This window comes from Gambusia affinis, linkage group LG12 (assembly GCF_019740435.1).
Source record: "Gambusia affinis linkage group LG12, SWU_Gaff_1.0, whole genome shotgun sequence".
NCBI classification, from domain to species: domain Eukaryota; kingdom Metazoa; phylum Chordata; class Actinopteri; order Cyprinodontiformes; family Poeciliidae; genus Gambusia; species Gambusia affinis.
This window is the reverse complement of record NC_057879.1, coordinates 12,151,991-12,167,150: the sequence shown is the minus strand read 5'-3', so window position 1 is coordinate 12,167,150 and position 15,160 is coordinate 12,151,991. Positions and strand designations below refer to the sequence as shown.

General features: G+C 39.3%; 2 protein-coding genes across 10 annotated transcripts; one reads left to right on the top strand and one right to left on the bottom strand.

Moving 5' to 3' along the window:
• Positions 1-1,248: 1,248 nt before the first annotated feature.
• LOC122841576 (phospholipid scramblase family member 5) lies at positions 1,249-8,121 on the top strand. 3 transcript variants are annotated; one of them, XM_044134992.1, is made up of 9 exons: positions 1,316-1,340; positions 1,590-1,667; positions 2,254-2,608; positions 3,007-3,084; positions 3,193-3,385; positions 6,029-6,140; positions 6,716-6,815; positions 7,491-7,549; positions 7,996-8,121. In XM_044134992.1, exons 3-9 carry the CDS (start codon positions 2,263-2,265, stop codon positions 8,020-8,022), a joined length of 915 nt encoding a protein of 304 aa, XP_043990927.1. In that variant the 5' UTR covers positions 1,316-1,340; positions 1,590-1,667; positions 2,254-2,262; the 3' UTR covers positions 8,023-8,121. The 3 variants fall into 3 exon arrangements, with proteins under 3 accessions (XP_043990929.1, XP_043990927.1, XP_043990928.1); XM_044134994.1 differs by lacking the exon at positions 1,590-1,667 and having other exon boundaries at positions 1,249-1,340; XM_044134993.1 differs by lacking the exons at positions 1,316-1,340; positions 1,590-1,667 and having other exon boundaries at positions 2,086-2,608.
• Positions 8,122-8,200: 79 nt separating this feature from the next.
• Positions 8,201-14,761, bottom strand: eif4e2 (eukaryotic translation initiation factor 4E family member 2). Of its 7 annotated transcripts, none has more exons than XM_044134995.1 (9): positions 14,598-14,761; positions 13,024-13,135; positions 12,436-12,570; positions 12,233-12,337; positions 11,975-12,127; positions 11,756-11,892; positions 11,223-11,277; positions 9,312-9,388; positions 8,201-9,216 (listed from the first exon to the last, which is right to left on the bottom strand). In XM_044134995.1, exons 1-8 carry the CDS (start codon positions 14,744-14,746, stop codon positions 9,353-9,355), a joined length of 882 nt encoding a protein of 293 aa, XP_043990930.1. In that variant the 5' UTR covers positions 14,747-14,761; the 3' UTR covers positions 8,201-9,216; positions 9,312-9,352. The 7 variants fall into 7 exon arrangements, with proteins under 7 accessions (XP_043990930.1, XP_043990934.1, XP_043990932.1 ...); XM_044134999.1 differs by lacking the exon at positions 14,598-14,761 and adding an exon at positions 13,937-14,112; XM_044134997.1 differs by lacking the exon at positions 11,223-11,277 and having other exon boundaries at positions 11,752-11,892.
• Between the last annotated feature and the right edge of the window lie 399 nt (positions 14,762-15,160).

Genomic DNA, 15,160 nt, shown 5'->3' with positions numbered 1-15,160 from the left:
CATCTAATTTTAATCATTTTATTGTTACAACCAGAATTAAAGCATATTTTTAATTTAAAAAAACTAATAAATAAACCTAAGACATCATTTTTAACAAATTTTTCCTGTGCACTACATTTTTCATGCAAACTGTTGATTGGTGACGTTCAGGAGGGCCGAACATAATCACATCGCAGGGTTTCTGCTTTCAAACTAATTTGCCCAAAACGTTGATTGGAAACGCCATTCTGGATCCAACAAAGAAACACCTCCACCCATTCAGAGAACAATAAACTGGACTTTTCTGAGCAAAACAGAGATTAATTAGGTCGCGTGGGAGATATGATTTCAAATGTTATACATTTAACACATCAAACATTTCTGCTATGGTCTTTCGCATAAGATAGCTTATTGCTGTATGCTATTTTAGCTTTTTTCATTTTTTTTTTTTATCATACTGGTTTTTAATCCATAAGTTGCTGAAACAAGATAAAATTAATGGCAGCACATTCCGTTAGTGAATGTTCTGTTTTGTTTTGTTTTGTTTTTAACAGCGATTGCTATTATAAGTATTTAACTTATCAATAGTTGTGCATCCCTTTACAGAAAAAGAACATCATACCAGTAAAAAATAATAAGGTTGTAATGTTATTGCACTTCAAGACATAAATTTGTTGTGATTGATGCATTTCTTATGTACCTGTTTCTTAGTTTTAAAAAATGTTTTAGATCTCTGATACTTTTATCTATGACAAAAAAGCTAATTTAAAAGACATCTGTAAAGGACAAACAGTTTTTTATAGCATGGCATGTCTAAAAAAAACTGCTTCTGGTTGATCACATTGACTTTCAGGATTACAGGAAAGAGCATCTTGAGGTTCAAATGCAACAAATATCTGCTTCATTCCGAAACAACTGCATGTCTTTCAGATTCCTGCTACTTAGCGCATTTGATAGTGTTCTTTCTTAATGTTCATCACAACTTTGATCCAACGTCCAACATCATCTTCAAGGTCAAGAGAGCAGAAGCCTCTCCGCCCTCCCCCTGAAACACAATCTCACTGCATCGTCCACCCACCTCTGGGAGCCGGACTTCAATTTCATGGCTGAGTGGCGCTTTTCTAGAGCAACAAAAGGTGGATCCGGCTGGTTGAGATGGAAACGAACGCCGACAGAGAGACTGAGTTGGCGTGAGACGTCCAGAGATCCACACACACAAAGCAAGGCATTGGCTACATGAATTGTCACACACACACAGGTGGTCATGAGGTCGACGCTGAACTCCTCCTGAAATGTAAAGTTTGCCCAGTTGCTTCCAACTCATAGTTAGCTGACCAGCTGATGAAGGGTGACCAATATCGGTAAGAATGAAAGATGTTTTTCTTATTGTTGCTCTTGACCAGAGATATAGAACTAGAAGAGGATTACAATGTTTAACTTTATCACCTTGTTGGGAATAATATTACATGTTGAGTGTAACGTTAAGCAGGACTTTAGTTTGGTGTTCCCACGGGCCGCAGAGTAAGACAACAGTGCTAGTGTGTGATGTGAATACAAAAAGAGCCACAGTCTGGCTTCTATGGCAAGACTGATGTTTATATTGCTACCAGGGAGCAGACTTGTGAGAAACACTGAGCCAGAAAAGAGAGTTTCTAAATCTTCTGCAACATCTAGTCATACTGAATAAGGTAAGGCCTTCTATACTAAATCTTTTGTTGTCTTTGCATTTTTACAGCAGGATAGAAATTTAAAAAGTCCAATGTTTGCAGATTATTTTTCTAACAGAACTTTGCAGTCAAACTCACATGTTTTCTGTTGCAAACAACAGATTTCAATGTATGTGCAACGGGAAACTAACTGCAATTCACCCTGAGCACATCGTCTCCAAACAAACATGGTGGTGGCAGCATGATGCTGTTGGGAGGCCACTCTTCTGAAGGGTCAAGGAAGCTGGTGATGAGAAGATAAATGGATGTAATAACCCTGAAAGAAAAAACTAATAGAGGCTGCAGAAATCTTGAGACTGTGGTCATTGAGTTTACTTTAAGTATACAACCAGATTTGCAACAGAATGGTTTATATTAAAGTTAATTATTTCATTAAAATGACCCAGTCAAAGCTCAAACCAAACCCTCCGTCTTGTCTGACTGAATGTAACATAAAAAGGTCTACAAAAACATTTGCTTTTCTATGCTACGGAAATATTTTTGTACACATTTTCTACACATGTGAGATAAGCAGACATTAAACACTGGCTGTGTATGAAATGTTCAGGTGCACATCATGTCAGCAGTGACGTGTCAGCCTCCTCCTTTTGGTCCACTTGAGCGAGAGAAGCACATCCAGGGCATCTTCAGGGCTTTCAAGAATCGGTGCGGGCCTTCCTGCGAGTGCCAGACTCAAGTGGAAGACGCCAAGTCCCACCGAGTGCCTCCTGACTTGGAATCTGAAAAACACAGTTCAGATCTCAGGCCTCATGGTGGGATACAGGACACGCGCATGCAACCACCAGCACCGAAGACGCTCGAGGAGCTGGAGCAGGACCTTAACGATGAAGCAGGACTGCAGTTTTTGTCGGTGTTAGAGACGGTCAGGCAGATACATGTCACTGCGAGACCCGACCTACAGGGTGAGTGTGGGTGAATACAGTCACCGTGAAAAAAATTACCATTTTAATACTTTATCAGGTCCCTGCTTTTTTTTTAAAAATACAACCTATTTCATATAGAAGTATACATTATCATCAAAACATCAAAGCCAATCATGGAGTGGATTTATAGTTTCACATAAAACTGTTTTTTTAACTAATGATATAATGTTGGTGTGGTCTGTACATTGTTTTTGTACATTTTGGCTTAACAACGTTTAAAACCAGGTTAAAGAACAAGTTATTTTTATTATTTTCCTGGCATATAAAACACTAAAACCAAAAGAAGGCATACTTTTTCCCCCTGGCACCCTTGCTATGCTTTCGTGTGTTTGTGTGTTTTGTTGTGTTGAAGTGTGACTCTTGCTCTTTCATTGCAGGTCCACAGTGTGTTTCCAGAAAGATTTACAGCATCACCACTGGAAGTAGCAAGTCACAGATGTTTGTGGCTGTGGAGGGTACTCACGTGTTTCAGCCACGGTCAAAATGAAAATGTTAACAGTAGAGTCAAATGTCGTGCATTTTAATGTATTCTCTTTATTCCTGGTTCTGCCCCTTTCTGTCAGAGAGCTCTTGTGTGTGCCTCCATTTCTGTGGCCCGGCTCGGGCCTGCTCCCTGCAGGGGTTCGACTATCAGGGGCAGCAGGTCTTTTACTTTGAAAGGCCCCTCAGGGTGGATGCCTGCTGCTTGGGCTGCTGCCTGATGGAGATGAGGGCATATTCACCTAAGAAGCATCTCATTGGCACTGTATGCCAGAGGTCAGTCATGATAAACATTGAATCTACAGCATTTACCTTCACAGGAACCTGAACTTTGTTGTATATTTTATGTTACAACTTTTCGCCGTTAAGTATTCTCTTTCACTTTAAGTTGACAGAACTTTTGAAATGTTGGTGATATGCAGGCCTACTGTAGGCTTTTTTTTTTTTACACTTTTATCCATTTTTTGCATTGTGATCACTTCTGTTCTTGTATTTGTATTGGTGTTGGTTGCATGAGTAATATGATTCAAAAATTTACAGTAGGTATCTTTTGAATTTATGAGACTGAAGTACTTAATAACAAGACCTACAGGTAGGGAAGAGTAGGTCTAAGTCAAAATTATTTTTGGAAAATAAAGCAAACAACATGTTCAATAGCAGTCTAATTTTCAAATTTTCTGTGACGTCAATAATACCAACTTTAGAACTGTTGGGTGATAATAATAATATCTTGGTAAATATTTGTGTCATTGTTGAGCCACTCTGTACATGCAACAAATGAGGAAGAATAAGCTGCGAACAGGTAAAAGTACCAAAATTACAGAGCACAACACAAGGTACTTTATAACATACAGCACCACCTGGAAAATATTTGTAAGTTTAAAGACCCATATTTATTTTAGCTAAGCAACAAACTACACTCTGCATATGAAAATGCAAATAGATACTAAACTGGTAGCTATCAAAAAAAATACACGGTACACAGTGATGTCAGTAACGCGTTAATTTGTAACGCGTTACTGACATCGGACCACTTTTTTCAGTAACGAGTAATCTAACGCGTTGCTATTTCAAATCGAGTAGTCAGACTACAGTTACTTATCAAAATCACTGTGCGTTACTATCTTTTGTTATTTACCGTAATCGTATTTCCTCTACTCATCTTGTCGAGTGACCGACGTCTCTATGCGACAGAAATGTAAACAATGGAGGAAGATTTTGTTGGTGGAAAAACTGGAACTATTTTCAGGTTCTGTCGCCAAGTCCGATTATTACAAGCGGCTTTGGGCTTCATTTTTTTTAAGTCGCTTGCAAATTTAATGAGCGGCGGGTTTTTGGGCTCGTTTTTGAACGTGAAGTTGCTCATTTGGGCTCCTCGTTTTTGAACGTGAAGTTGCTCATTTGGGCTTGGAAATAAGCAGAGACTCATAATAAATCCCAGAATTTGTCCGTCATTAAGGTAGTTTTAGTCAGTCTCTCCCTGTCCATCATTTCCCCGATGATCCGTCCCGCTGTGTCTTTGTTAATGTCAAGTTAATGTATTACTTCTGAATGACGTCGAGCTTCGCGTTGCGCTCCAGAAAACTACAAACATCGAGACCAATTTGAACAGCGCAATAAACGTGAAAACAGCCGCGAATGAACGTGTCCGTAGTTGGCAATAGTTATAATGGAAACTTAACGCCATTATAATTATTAATATTACGATAAGTGTCACAAATCTGTGCAGCCATCTGAGTTGTGGAGCTGCAGGAGGAGATCTGGGCGCTAAGCTTTGAGACCAAACGCAGGGCCGTAACGCAGAACCTGGAGGCTGGGGGGATTTAGGGGGGGGGGCTTTAAAATCCTTCTTAGAATTTTCCACTTGGACCACACAAATTACTCACGTTTTTTATTTTTTTGTACAATCTCCTCTTCAGTTCAGCCTTATCAGTGGAGACACATTGTTGATGTTACCATTATAAAATAGCTTACAATTAAGTTTTGGCAAAGATCAATGCTATTTTCACAGGAGGCGGAGCGTTGTTGTTAGCAGCTGCTGAAAGTAACTAAAAAGTTACTTTTAATGTAACTTAGTTACTTTCCAAATCAAGTAGTCAGTAATATAACTAAGTTACTTTTTCAAGGAGTAATCAGTAGTCCGATTAAAGTTACTTTTTCAAAGTAACTATGCCAACACTGACGGTACATAGACAACTTAGACCAAGTTCGGTCTGATTGCACAGCAGCTGAGATCTAAGATCAAATAAAAAAGGAAAATGACTATTTGTTAATCTACTAAATGTTGTTCATCAGAACCTTTTATGGAAATTGGATTTGTTAAGTATAAATAATACCAAACTGTATCAGACAGAGCAACTGAACAGCTCACATGGACATTTTTCCATGTCACTCCATCCTCTGTCCAGACTGAGCCACTTTATATTCTCAGGCCTTTCTGTAAATAGCAATACGAGCCTTTAATGTTCCACGCCACCCAGCTGCAGTCTAAACCTGGAAGAGTTCACAAAGCAGCTGCCTGCATGGAAATATGCCGACAGAGATGCTCCGGGCTCTCAGTGATGGGAAGAGTCGCCCCGAAATACTTCCTTTTTCCTATGGCCTAAATCTAACCCCAAGGCATTCTTTACGTGAATCCACACTCTTCATCGTTGAGTCTAATTAGGACTGACCTGGCAGAGGTTCCAGTGACCAGAGACTGACTTGATATAAATATTCTCTCAGTCGTGCGAGAATAAATCGTGCCCCAGTTTGAGCCCTTTTGACACTGAGTAGACAATGGTTTTTGTGCTGCAGAGTCACGACAGCTGAAAATGTGGTTACCCAAGCCTCAGCGCAGGCCGTGCCACCGTGTGAAGAACTGCGCCATGTTTCTGCCAGGTTGCTCATTGCTTGTATGTTGCCTGATTGTGTGGTCAGGTGGAGCATGTTTACCCCTCTCCTGGAGGTCTGCGGCCCGCAAGGAGCCTCCAGAATCCAAATTCAGGGCCCCTGCTGCCCCTTCCGCTGCTTCTCCAACCAGCGATTTCAAGTAATCTTATTTATTTACAATGTCTTGCAAAAGCATTCACACCAGTCGAACTTTTTCATATTTTGTCGCATCATTTGAAAATCCCTGGAAGCGTCCAGGAGGTTTTCTTCTAGAATTGCCCTGTATTTAGCTCCATTCATCTCCCCATTAGCTCTGACCGACTTCACCATCAGTATTGAAGGAAACCATCCCGACAGCATGATGCTGCCACCACTATGTTTCATAGGTGTTTTCGCGGATGTGCACTATATGTTTTCCATCACATAGCATTTCTCATGTAGGCCAGAAAGAACATACTTGGTCTCACAACAGAGCACTTTATTCCCCCAAATAGCTTATTGTTGCAAACTTTAATTATGACCTTTTTACTTTATGAATTTTTATTTGAAAAATGTCCTTCCATTTCACAATTGTGTTCAAGGTTCTTGTCTATTGCATAAAATCCTCATAAGACATTGAATTGGTTGTTGTAGCACAAGGAGGTTCTACGGGCATGGATACTTTTGTAAGTCACTCCAAATCCCCACGACACCAACACAGCACTATTTTAATAATTATTTTAAAATGATTCACAGATCGTTTCCAACATCGGAGAGCAAATAGGTACTATATGGAAGAAGTGGCCCTGCTTCAGCAATGAATGCAACATGGATCATGAATATTTTGGCTTGGAGGGTGAGTTCTAACCCTTCCCCATTTGTTACAAAAATGAAACCTGTGATACAATGAGATCTTTTATTTTATGGTCTGTTCCAATGTAGGACGATATATTGTGCTGGCACAATGCAGTGTTTTGCCAAACTATTTATATGTGTTAAAGTTTTATTGAAGTAAACCATTCATGAGGTCGTGCATAATGTTGAAGTGGAAGCCAAATGAAACCTGGTTTTCAAAATGGGGATGGTGCGTTCAGGGGGATCTACAGTGTTAGTTTTCCCGCATAAAGAGAATTTTGTGTTTGGTCTCAAGTAATTCTTTTACATGTTTGTAAGCTCTCTGATGCTGGTTTTATTCACATATATTATTAAGGGGCTCATGTTTTGCACCACCCTTTGTTGGTCTATCATAAAATCCCAGCAAAATAAAATTAATGGTGGTTACTTGACTATACAGAAAAAAGGCTGTTATAGTTCCAAAGACAGAAGCTGTTAGTGTAAACAACGCAATATAACTTACATCGTGATTGGATCAGTCTCTTCCCAGACATTTCTCACCCGTTTGGTGAATGAGTTTATAGACATTGAACTTTTTCTGAATCAAAATCAGTTTCCTAACTGATTTTGATTCATTGAACTTTTTCTGAATCAAAATCAGTTTCCTAACTTTGGTGGGTTTATTCTTTTTCTGCAGTGCCACAGAGCTTGGAGCCACATACTAAACTCTTGCTTCTGGCAGCTACTTTCTTACTGGCAAGTATGAAACTCAGTGTAGCTGGTTGGACTCTAAACTTGTCTTCATAGTTTCAGAGATCATCCTGTCATATTTTTTTGAGTATGCAATATCTGTGACCATGTGCCAGCTAAGATCCTGAAATTCAAGATGGTAGATTTGATAAAATCCAGGCATGTCTTGGTTACTGAGGTTTGGAAAACTTCTTAAAACTGATGATCAATATACCAATTGACTATATATTTTTGTTCAACTATGTATTAAAACAAATCTTAGCATTTCTGTAATAGACCTATACTTTGCAACAGCAGGAGTTATAGCTTTTCTATTTTGAAAACATTTAATCATGTTATACATTTTTTTTTTATTTGCACAACTAACATTTGCACTAAAGGCCTAAACCTAGGTCTAATGTGGCCTTGCTAATAAAAAGCTTAAGTTATCTAAACTGTTACTGTCTTTTCAGAATCACATGTTCTTTGAGATGAGCTGAAAACCAAAAGATGAGACACCTTACATACAAGTCACCAGCTACTTGGACAGCCAAGCTCCTCTGACGGCAAAGATGAACAAAGTTAGGAAGAAAACATCGGATTCTTCCTCTACAGCTACTTTTCTGTTTCAGCTTTCAACAATGCAGAAAGAAAAAAATAAAATAAATAAAAAAAAAACTGAGCCAGCCTTAGCAGCAGATGCATATTTAACTTTTATTGCTAGAATCCATCAGGTGCACAGCTCCAACAATGTTTCTATTCCATCACTTGCCACAACATATTGGGCAGAATTAGACTTCCTCACAAACTTAAAAAGAAAAAAAAAACAAAACAAAAAAAAAAGAATTGTCCAGGATTAAATCTATAACAAACCCTGATCCTGGCTAAAGTTTTATGTAATTTGCTGATAAACTGTAAAAGGTGATAAATATTGGATTCAGGAGGCTTTCACTGTGGACGTTTAAGTAAAATCCTTTCTATGAACCAGTTGGAAACGTCTTATACTTTGAACTGATGGGACAGCTCTCAGCTCGAATGCCAGGCACTGATTTAAGCAGCTAGTAGTGAACCTTAAAGAAAGCTCTGATACGACGTTCTCCTCACCACAGGACAGCCTGTCTCTGCTCAGAGTAAAAGGTCCATGTCAGAGAGAGTGAAATGATTCATAAAGTATACACGAATATACTGTACACAAATGATGTGATTGTGTTCAGAATGACATTTAAAATACATCACTGTAATAAAACATTGTCCACCTGCTGGCCTGTTTGAGTCCCACTAAATCTCCTCAGCAGACTTGTGTCAACAGCTTCTGTTCAACAATAAATGACATTCATTTCTACATCAAACAAGTTTTGTTGTATTTTGTCCAGCACACTTTGGCAGCAAACAGACAGATAAGCAGACATCAGTCACACAGCCTCCCTCTGCTGGCAAGTTAACATGTTAAAACTTGTAAACAAGAATAATGAAGGCTTCGTTCTCTGGCTGACTGATTATTTCTCTTTGCTTTGCCGATCGCTGGTGCGTCTTTCCTTTCAAACATCAAAACTGGACAAAAGCAGGGAATGGTCTTCAGGCCCTCTGTTCCTGTGGATATTTCCTCTGTCCTCATGTTGCACAGCGCCGATCCACGCAGAGGTATCCAGCCCTGGACTCGTCCACCCCTCAACACGCCACGTAGACACATGAACCTGCACGAACCAGACGGACACGGCAGGAGGATGTTAAAATGCATCGGGAAGGATCCTTTTCAGTTCTCATGAACTAAACCGGAAGCAGCTCTTACTCTTCCCAGAGTATCTCCGTGTGAGGGGCTAACGTCCGCCACTAGCATTCACCAGACCATGGAAGTCTTCCCAGGCTCTGTGAAGAGAGGAGCATCCAGTGCTTCACCATTCAAAGTAAAATATAAAGGTTTACTTTTAAGGTTACTCAAACAGCAGTAAAATTTTAAAAAGTGCTAATTTCCACTACTTTGTCAACTTATTTATGATTTGCTTTATCTGGGGAAACTGATCCATAAAAGCTGGCATAATTTGAGGATTTTAAACGTGATGTTGGATTTAGAACAGTACTGAAACATTTTCTCCAATCACTCTCTGGATGTAAATATCTAAGTAAGGTGAGGCTAGCAAACATCTCCCATAAAGCATCCAGGTTTCTACAAGCCAGATGTTTTCTAAGAGGTTGTAAGTCAAAGGAAACTCAAAGTCTAGAAACAAGAGGCAGAAAAAAATACAGCACACATAATGAGTACTGAGGAAAAACTGTCGTCTGCTTCAGGTGTTTTAGATGAATTTAATTGAAACAGAGTTAAAGCAACACGGCTACAAAGTCTTTGATTCCCATCCCCTAGCAGGTCCAACTAGGAGGCAGTTTCAGAAAACAAATCCACTTCCATCATTATTATAAGGAGAAATGAAAGTTCTGCATAAGACAGATAAGCAAGCTGACAATCTGGCAAGAAGAGCAGAAAAGATTTTCGTTGCCAAGCAAGTTGAGTGGGTTCAGGATACAGAACACAATTAGCAACATGGAGTGTGTAGCATCCATTACAGCCAGTTTTCTCCCATAAGCTGCAGATGTTTAGTTGCTTCTTCATCCCACGGCTTTTTTAAAGATCGTTTTATAATCTGATCTCACTACAAAATGTGAATCTTGTTAAATGCTAGGTCATTTAAAACAGAATATTTATTGTGCAAAACTTCAGACATTTCTCTCCAACTTAACTAAAATAACTTATGTCAGAAGATCCACAAACCTCAATGCATTTCATCAGGATTTATGTGGCAGACCAAAACATACTAATGTGTAAAAAGAAAAATAATGCTAAGGTTTTAAATTTTAATTGCAAGTGTTACAAATTTTAATTTTGCGGTATTGCAAAGGTATGCACAAGTGTCTGAATATATTACACCAAATGGGTTACATACTCACATCAGGTGTTAATGCTCAAATCCATTTTTTTTGTTTATATTACTGAATGATGTGGTCACAGTCAGACGACTGTGTGAACAGTTTACGACCCCAAAGTGTCCCGCACACACAAAACAAATGATGCCAAGTAAAAAGAAAGCCAACTAATGGCTAAAACTGTTTGTGTAGCATTGACTGCAACTTCTGCAGAGAAGTCTATCTGGATGAGTAGTCTGACTTCTCATGATTAGAATTTACCGCATCCAGCTTCTTCTGCTGAATGATTATGATGCTCGTCTTGCATCAATGATTTAAAAGTCTGATAAAATGCTGCTTGACCGGTCTCACTGCAGACATCTTTGAAAACTACGTATCCGATTTAATACTACATATGGACAAACTGGATTTTTGCATTGTTCTGACAGCCATGAAAACGTCAGACATGGATCGCTTTTGCTTGCTGAGTGAATGTTGCTGTATTTTGGGATGAGTCACTACCAGCTTCTCACATAACACTGACAACTTTGCCTCTAAAAATCTTTCTAGTATTGCTCTGTATCTAGCACCAACTCTGACCAGCTGCCCTGTTTGTACTGAAGGAAAAACACCCACACAGCTCCTATTCCCATTTTTCACAGTGGTGATGTGCAGTGTTGACCTTCCACCAAGCAGCATTTTGCAGGAAAGAAAGAAACAACAACAAAAAAAGTCTAATTTAGTCTCATCTGATCAAAGGACCCTGTTGGGTTTTTCCAGCTAACCAAGCCACACATTTCCATACCTGAGCTGGAGATCTCTGCAGCTCCTCCAAGTTACCATGGACCTCTAGGCTGCGTCTATGATTAGAAAGTCAAGTTGTGCCATACTCTATTTTCAAATGATTTGATTGAACAGTGAGATGTTGAAAGCTTGGGAAACTGCTTTCTAACCTAACCCTGCTTTCCAATTTCTCCAACACCATACCTGACCTGTCTGCTGTGCTCCTCGGTCTTGAAGATGCTGCTAGATTAATAATGTTTTCTAGCCTCAGATTAAAGTACACACAGGTAAATTTATGTAAAAAATTAAGTAAAGGACATTTATTTGAGGAATGATTATTTAAAATTCCAATAAAAATACATTGAAGTTTGTGGTTGTCATAAGAGTATATTATCCAAGTTATAATACATAAATTAAAGGTGACAAGTTGTAAAATTTTTAATTCATATGGTTCCCTACTAAAACAGGTTAATAAGCATGCACAATTATTAAAATGATTAGGAAGGAGAAAGGTTGAAGGAAAAAAATAATAATAAAACGAGGAGACATACATACTTAATGCTGTCTGTATGTGTCTTGTACTCCATGATGGTGTTGGGAGGCAGGTTGAGGACTCGGCGCAACGTGTCTCTGATGCGGGCCGTCGTCGCTTGGTCGCTTGCCGTTTTGTTCCAGATGGATATAATGTCCTCCTGATTCAAAACAAAACAGGTCTGAGTGCTGAGGTCAGGTGACGCAGCGGCTGTGTGCATCTTAGTGGGCTACTGGATTCACCTGGAAGCGTACTGACACAACAGCGCCACAGATCTCCTCTCCGACCATGAACTGCTCCCCCAGCATGGCGAGGATCAGGTTCTCCCAACATCGAGACGCTAGGCCTTTCCTTAGGCGAATGATCCACTTACCACCCATTTTATTGGCATCATCCTAAAGACGAGGAATGATCCCAAAGCAAGATTGAAAATGATGTTCCAAATGGACCAAGCAGAAAAATTTGAGATCATAAAAACTTAAGGATCTCAAAATCCTCACCTCCCACATGGGCTTTATGCCTTCCTTAAACAGGTGGAAGTCACTATGACCTGTGAGATCACCAGGCCGGATCATGTGGCTATAAAAGCGCCAAAACTGCTCCACCTTGAGAAAAGCAAAGGATTTTACATGAATAAAAGAAAAGGGGCAACAAATCTACCATGTAGAGACCATGCATGCAGCAGAGTTGATAAATAACCGACCGAGGCAAAGCTGCCAATCTGTTTGATGTTCTGTTCGTAGCTCTGAGTGCTGGCTGGTCTCCCTGGAGTACGCCTCGAGTACCAGAACGTGTAGTTGTACTGAAGGGGATGCTCTCCTGGTCCTGGCACCACCATCTACCACAACAAGAAACCAGTTTATTTAGAACTGTTATTACATGACTGCAAGGAAATGGTAAATCGCTCAAAAAAAAACTACTTAGAATGACCTTTATCAGCAGATAAAATAATGAAAATTACCTTCAACCCCTAAATGTATTACTTTAATCAAAATCAAGAACTTAATTTTATTAAACTAAAGCAGCAGTTTTTAGTTTAATAAAATCAGATACAATTTAGTATGCAAATGGTCATTTAATTAGCATTAATTTTCAAAATCAGCTTGATTAAAGAACCCAAAGCACATTTTTTTCTTCAAGACATTATCATTAGAAGAAAAAGAACATCTTAATCCTGAAGTCAAACCTAAAAAAATAAAAATTAAAAATAAAAAATAGGTATTGCCATCATGGTCTGTGGGTTTCTTATATTTCTGCAAGAGAGACAAGAAAGGTTGTTGTACCGCCTTACTTTTTTCTTTATAATGTTTTGCTCCTTGTCGTCTTCTTCAGGTTTTTCCTTTTCACTGTCTTTCGGTGAGCCTTGATCCTGCTCGTGATCTCCACTGTCATCGTCTTTCAGCCTGGATTAAATGGAAATATGACCAAAATAAATGCAAGAGCTGGCTCTAAATTGACAAAGGCAAAGTTATTTTAATAAAGTCTATGATTATAGTTGAGGCTTTAAGTATTTGTGGAGCTTTAGTTATGGCAAAGTTCATTTTTGTTTTTATTTATAACTAATAGTTGGACGGCTGAAAATGCAACATACCCCAAAACTTAAACGTTAACTATGATGACCTCGTGGCGTGAAGATCCGCTGCAGATTACTTTAGCTAGCCGGGTCTGATAAACTTATTTCCCCCGTAATCTTAAAACAGATCATGTTTAATTGAAAAACATAATCGCATATCCTCTTCTATAAATGAGATCGGTCCATTAAATGCAACTCACTTTCTATCAAATGGGAAGCTAGAACATCCGTCTGTACATTAGGGACGTCAGTCTACCTTTCTCCCCTTGTTCGCACACAGTCTTTCACTTCTTAACTACTACAACACCGAGGATTGAGGGCCTACCTGGCTTACGGCATGCTAAGCTACAGCTAACTACTGACTAACCTCGAGTAAACCTTCGATTTTACATTGTTGCTGTTTTCGGAAATATATACTTTCATATTAGAGGATCTTATTCTCAGATGACAAATAAAAAATAAAAAATAATAAAAATAAAAAATATCAAGGAAAATACAACCACGCCATAAAGCTGACACACCTCTCATTTAATTCAATGTCGACCATAGTAACTTTTCAACCTTCGGTTAGTGTCTAAAAGCGACCAGCATGCCGCCGTAACACACATATTTAATCAAAACCTGTACTCACGCATCAAATTTGTTGTTCATTATTTTCTAGATAAGAGTCTAGCTTTCGGAGCCTGAGAACAGCCTCCCGAGTTCCGCAGGAACGGTGACGCGCGGTCCTTGCACATGGACGCGCATGCGGCTTGTTGGCAGTGTCAGATAGCTTAGCTAGCTGGCGAGGTCAAGAGTGAGGCGCGCAGGCGCAGAGCCCCAGAAGTTTTGACATTGAGAATCTCGTTTTTTGACGTGAAAAAACGAGATTATCAGAGTCAATGGCGCGAACCATGATAAGTAAGAATATGGTAAAAAGAGTTGATTTTCTTTAATAATATTCCTTAAATTAGACCCTCAATTTTGTTGACTAAATTAAAATGAGTTGTCACTCGGTGTGATACGCTTTGTTTTAGTAACAAAAAATTGAGTTATATCGCGATATAACTCAATTCTTTAGGTAATTTTATTACAGTTAAAGAAAACCCAAATTTCTGTTTTCAGAAAAATAAGTGATTTTGTGACACTTAAACGGTTTTAAAGCACAAATGCCAACATAATAATATGTACGTCTGTCACATTTTACACTATGTAGGCTCTGTACTTGCGACATTTTTTTTGTATGAGTTAGCATCCATGTGGTGTGAAATGGAGCTAAACCAGCATCTCCACATCCCAAAATTACTGCTTACCGTAGAATCGTCACACTGTGCCATTGTACTCTTCTTCTAGACCAGGGGTGCCCAAAGTCGGTCCTCGAGGGCCGGCATCCTGCACGTTTAAGTTCTCTCCATGGTAGCACCAACAACCTTTTCAGCATATTAATGTTTTTCTTAGGCATTCTAACGAGCCATCGTTTGAACCAGGTGCGTTAAACCAGGGAGAGAACTAAAACATGCAGGATGCCGGCCCTGGAGGACCGACTTTGGTAACCCTGTCTCTAGACTCTGGGACCTTAATTTCCCAATAAACTGTGCTAGTCAAGATGCTAAATGTGTTCCCATCTGAATAAATGATTAAAAATTAGATCAAAACTTTCGTTACAAGTAGCAATCCAGATCCAGTAGCATTTTAATGAACAAGGTTTCCTGCAGCCTGAAGGAGCACTGTCACAGGGAATATGTGGCCCAATTCAGTGGTCTGAAACACTGACTAAAACAGGGGTGGGCACTCCTAGTCCTGGAGGACCACTGTCCTGTAACTCTTAGATGTCTCCCTGGTCCAACACACCTGAATCAACAGGTGAATCACCTCC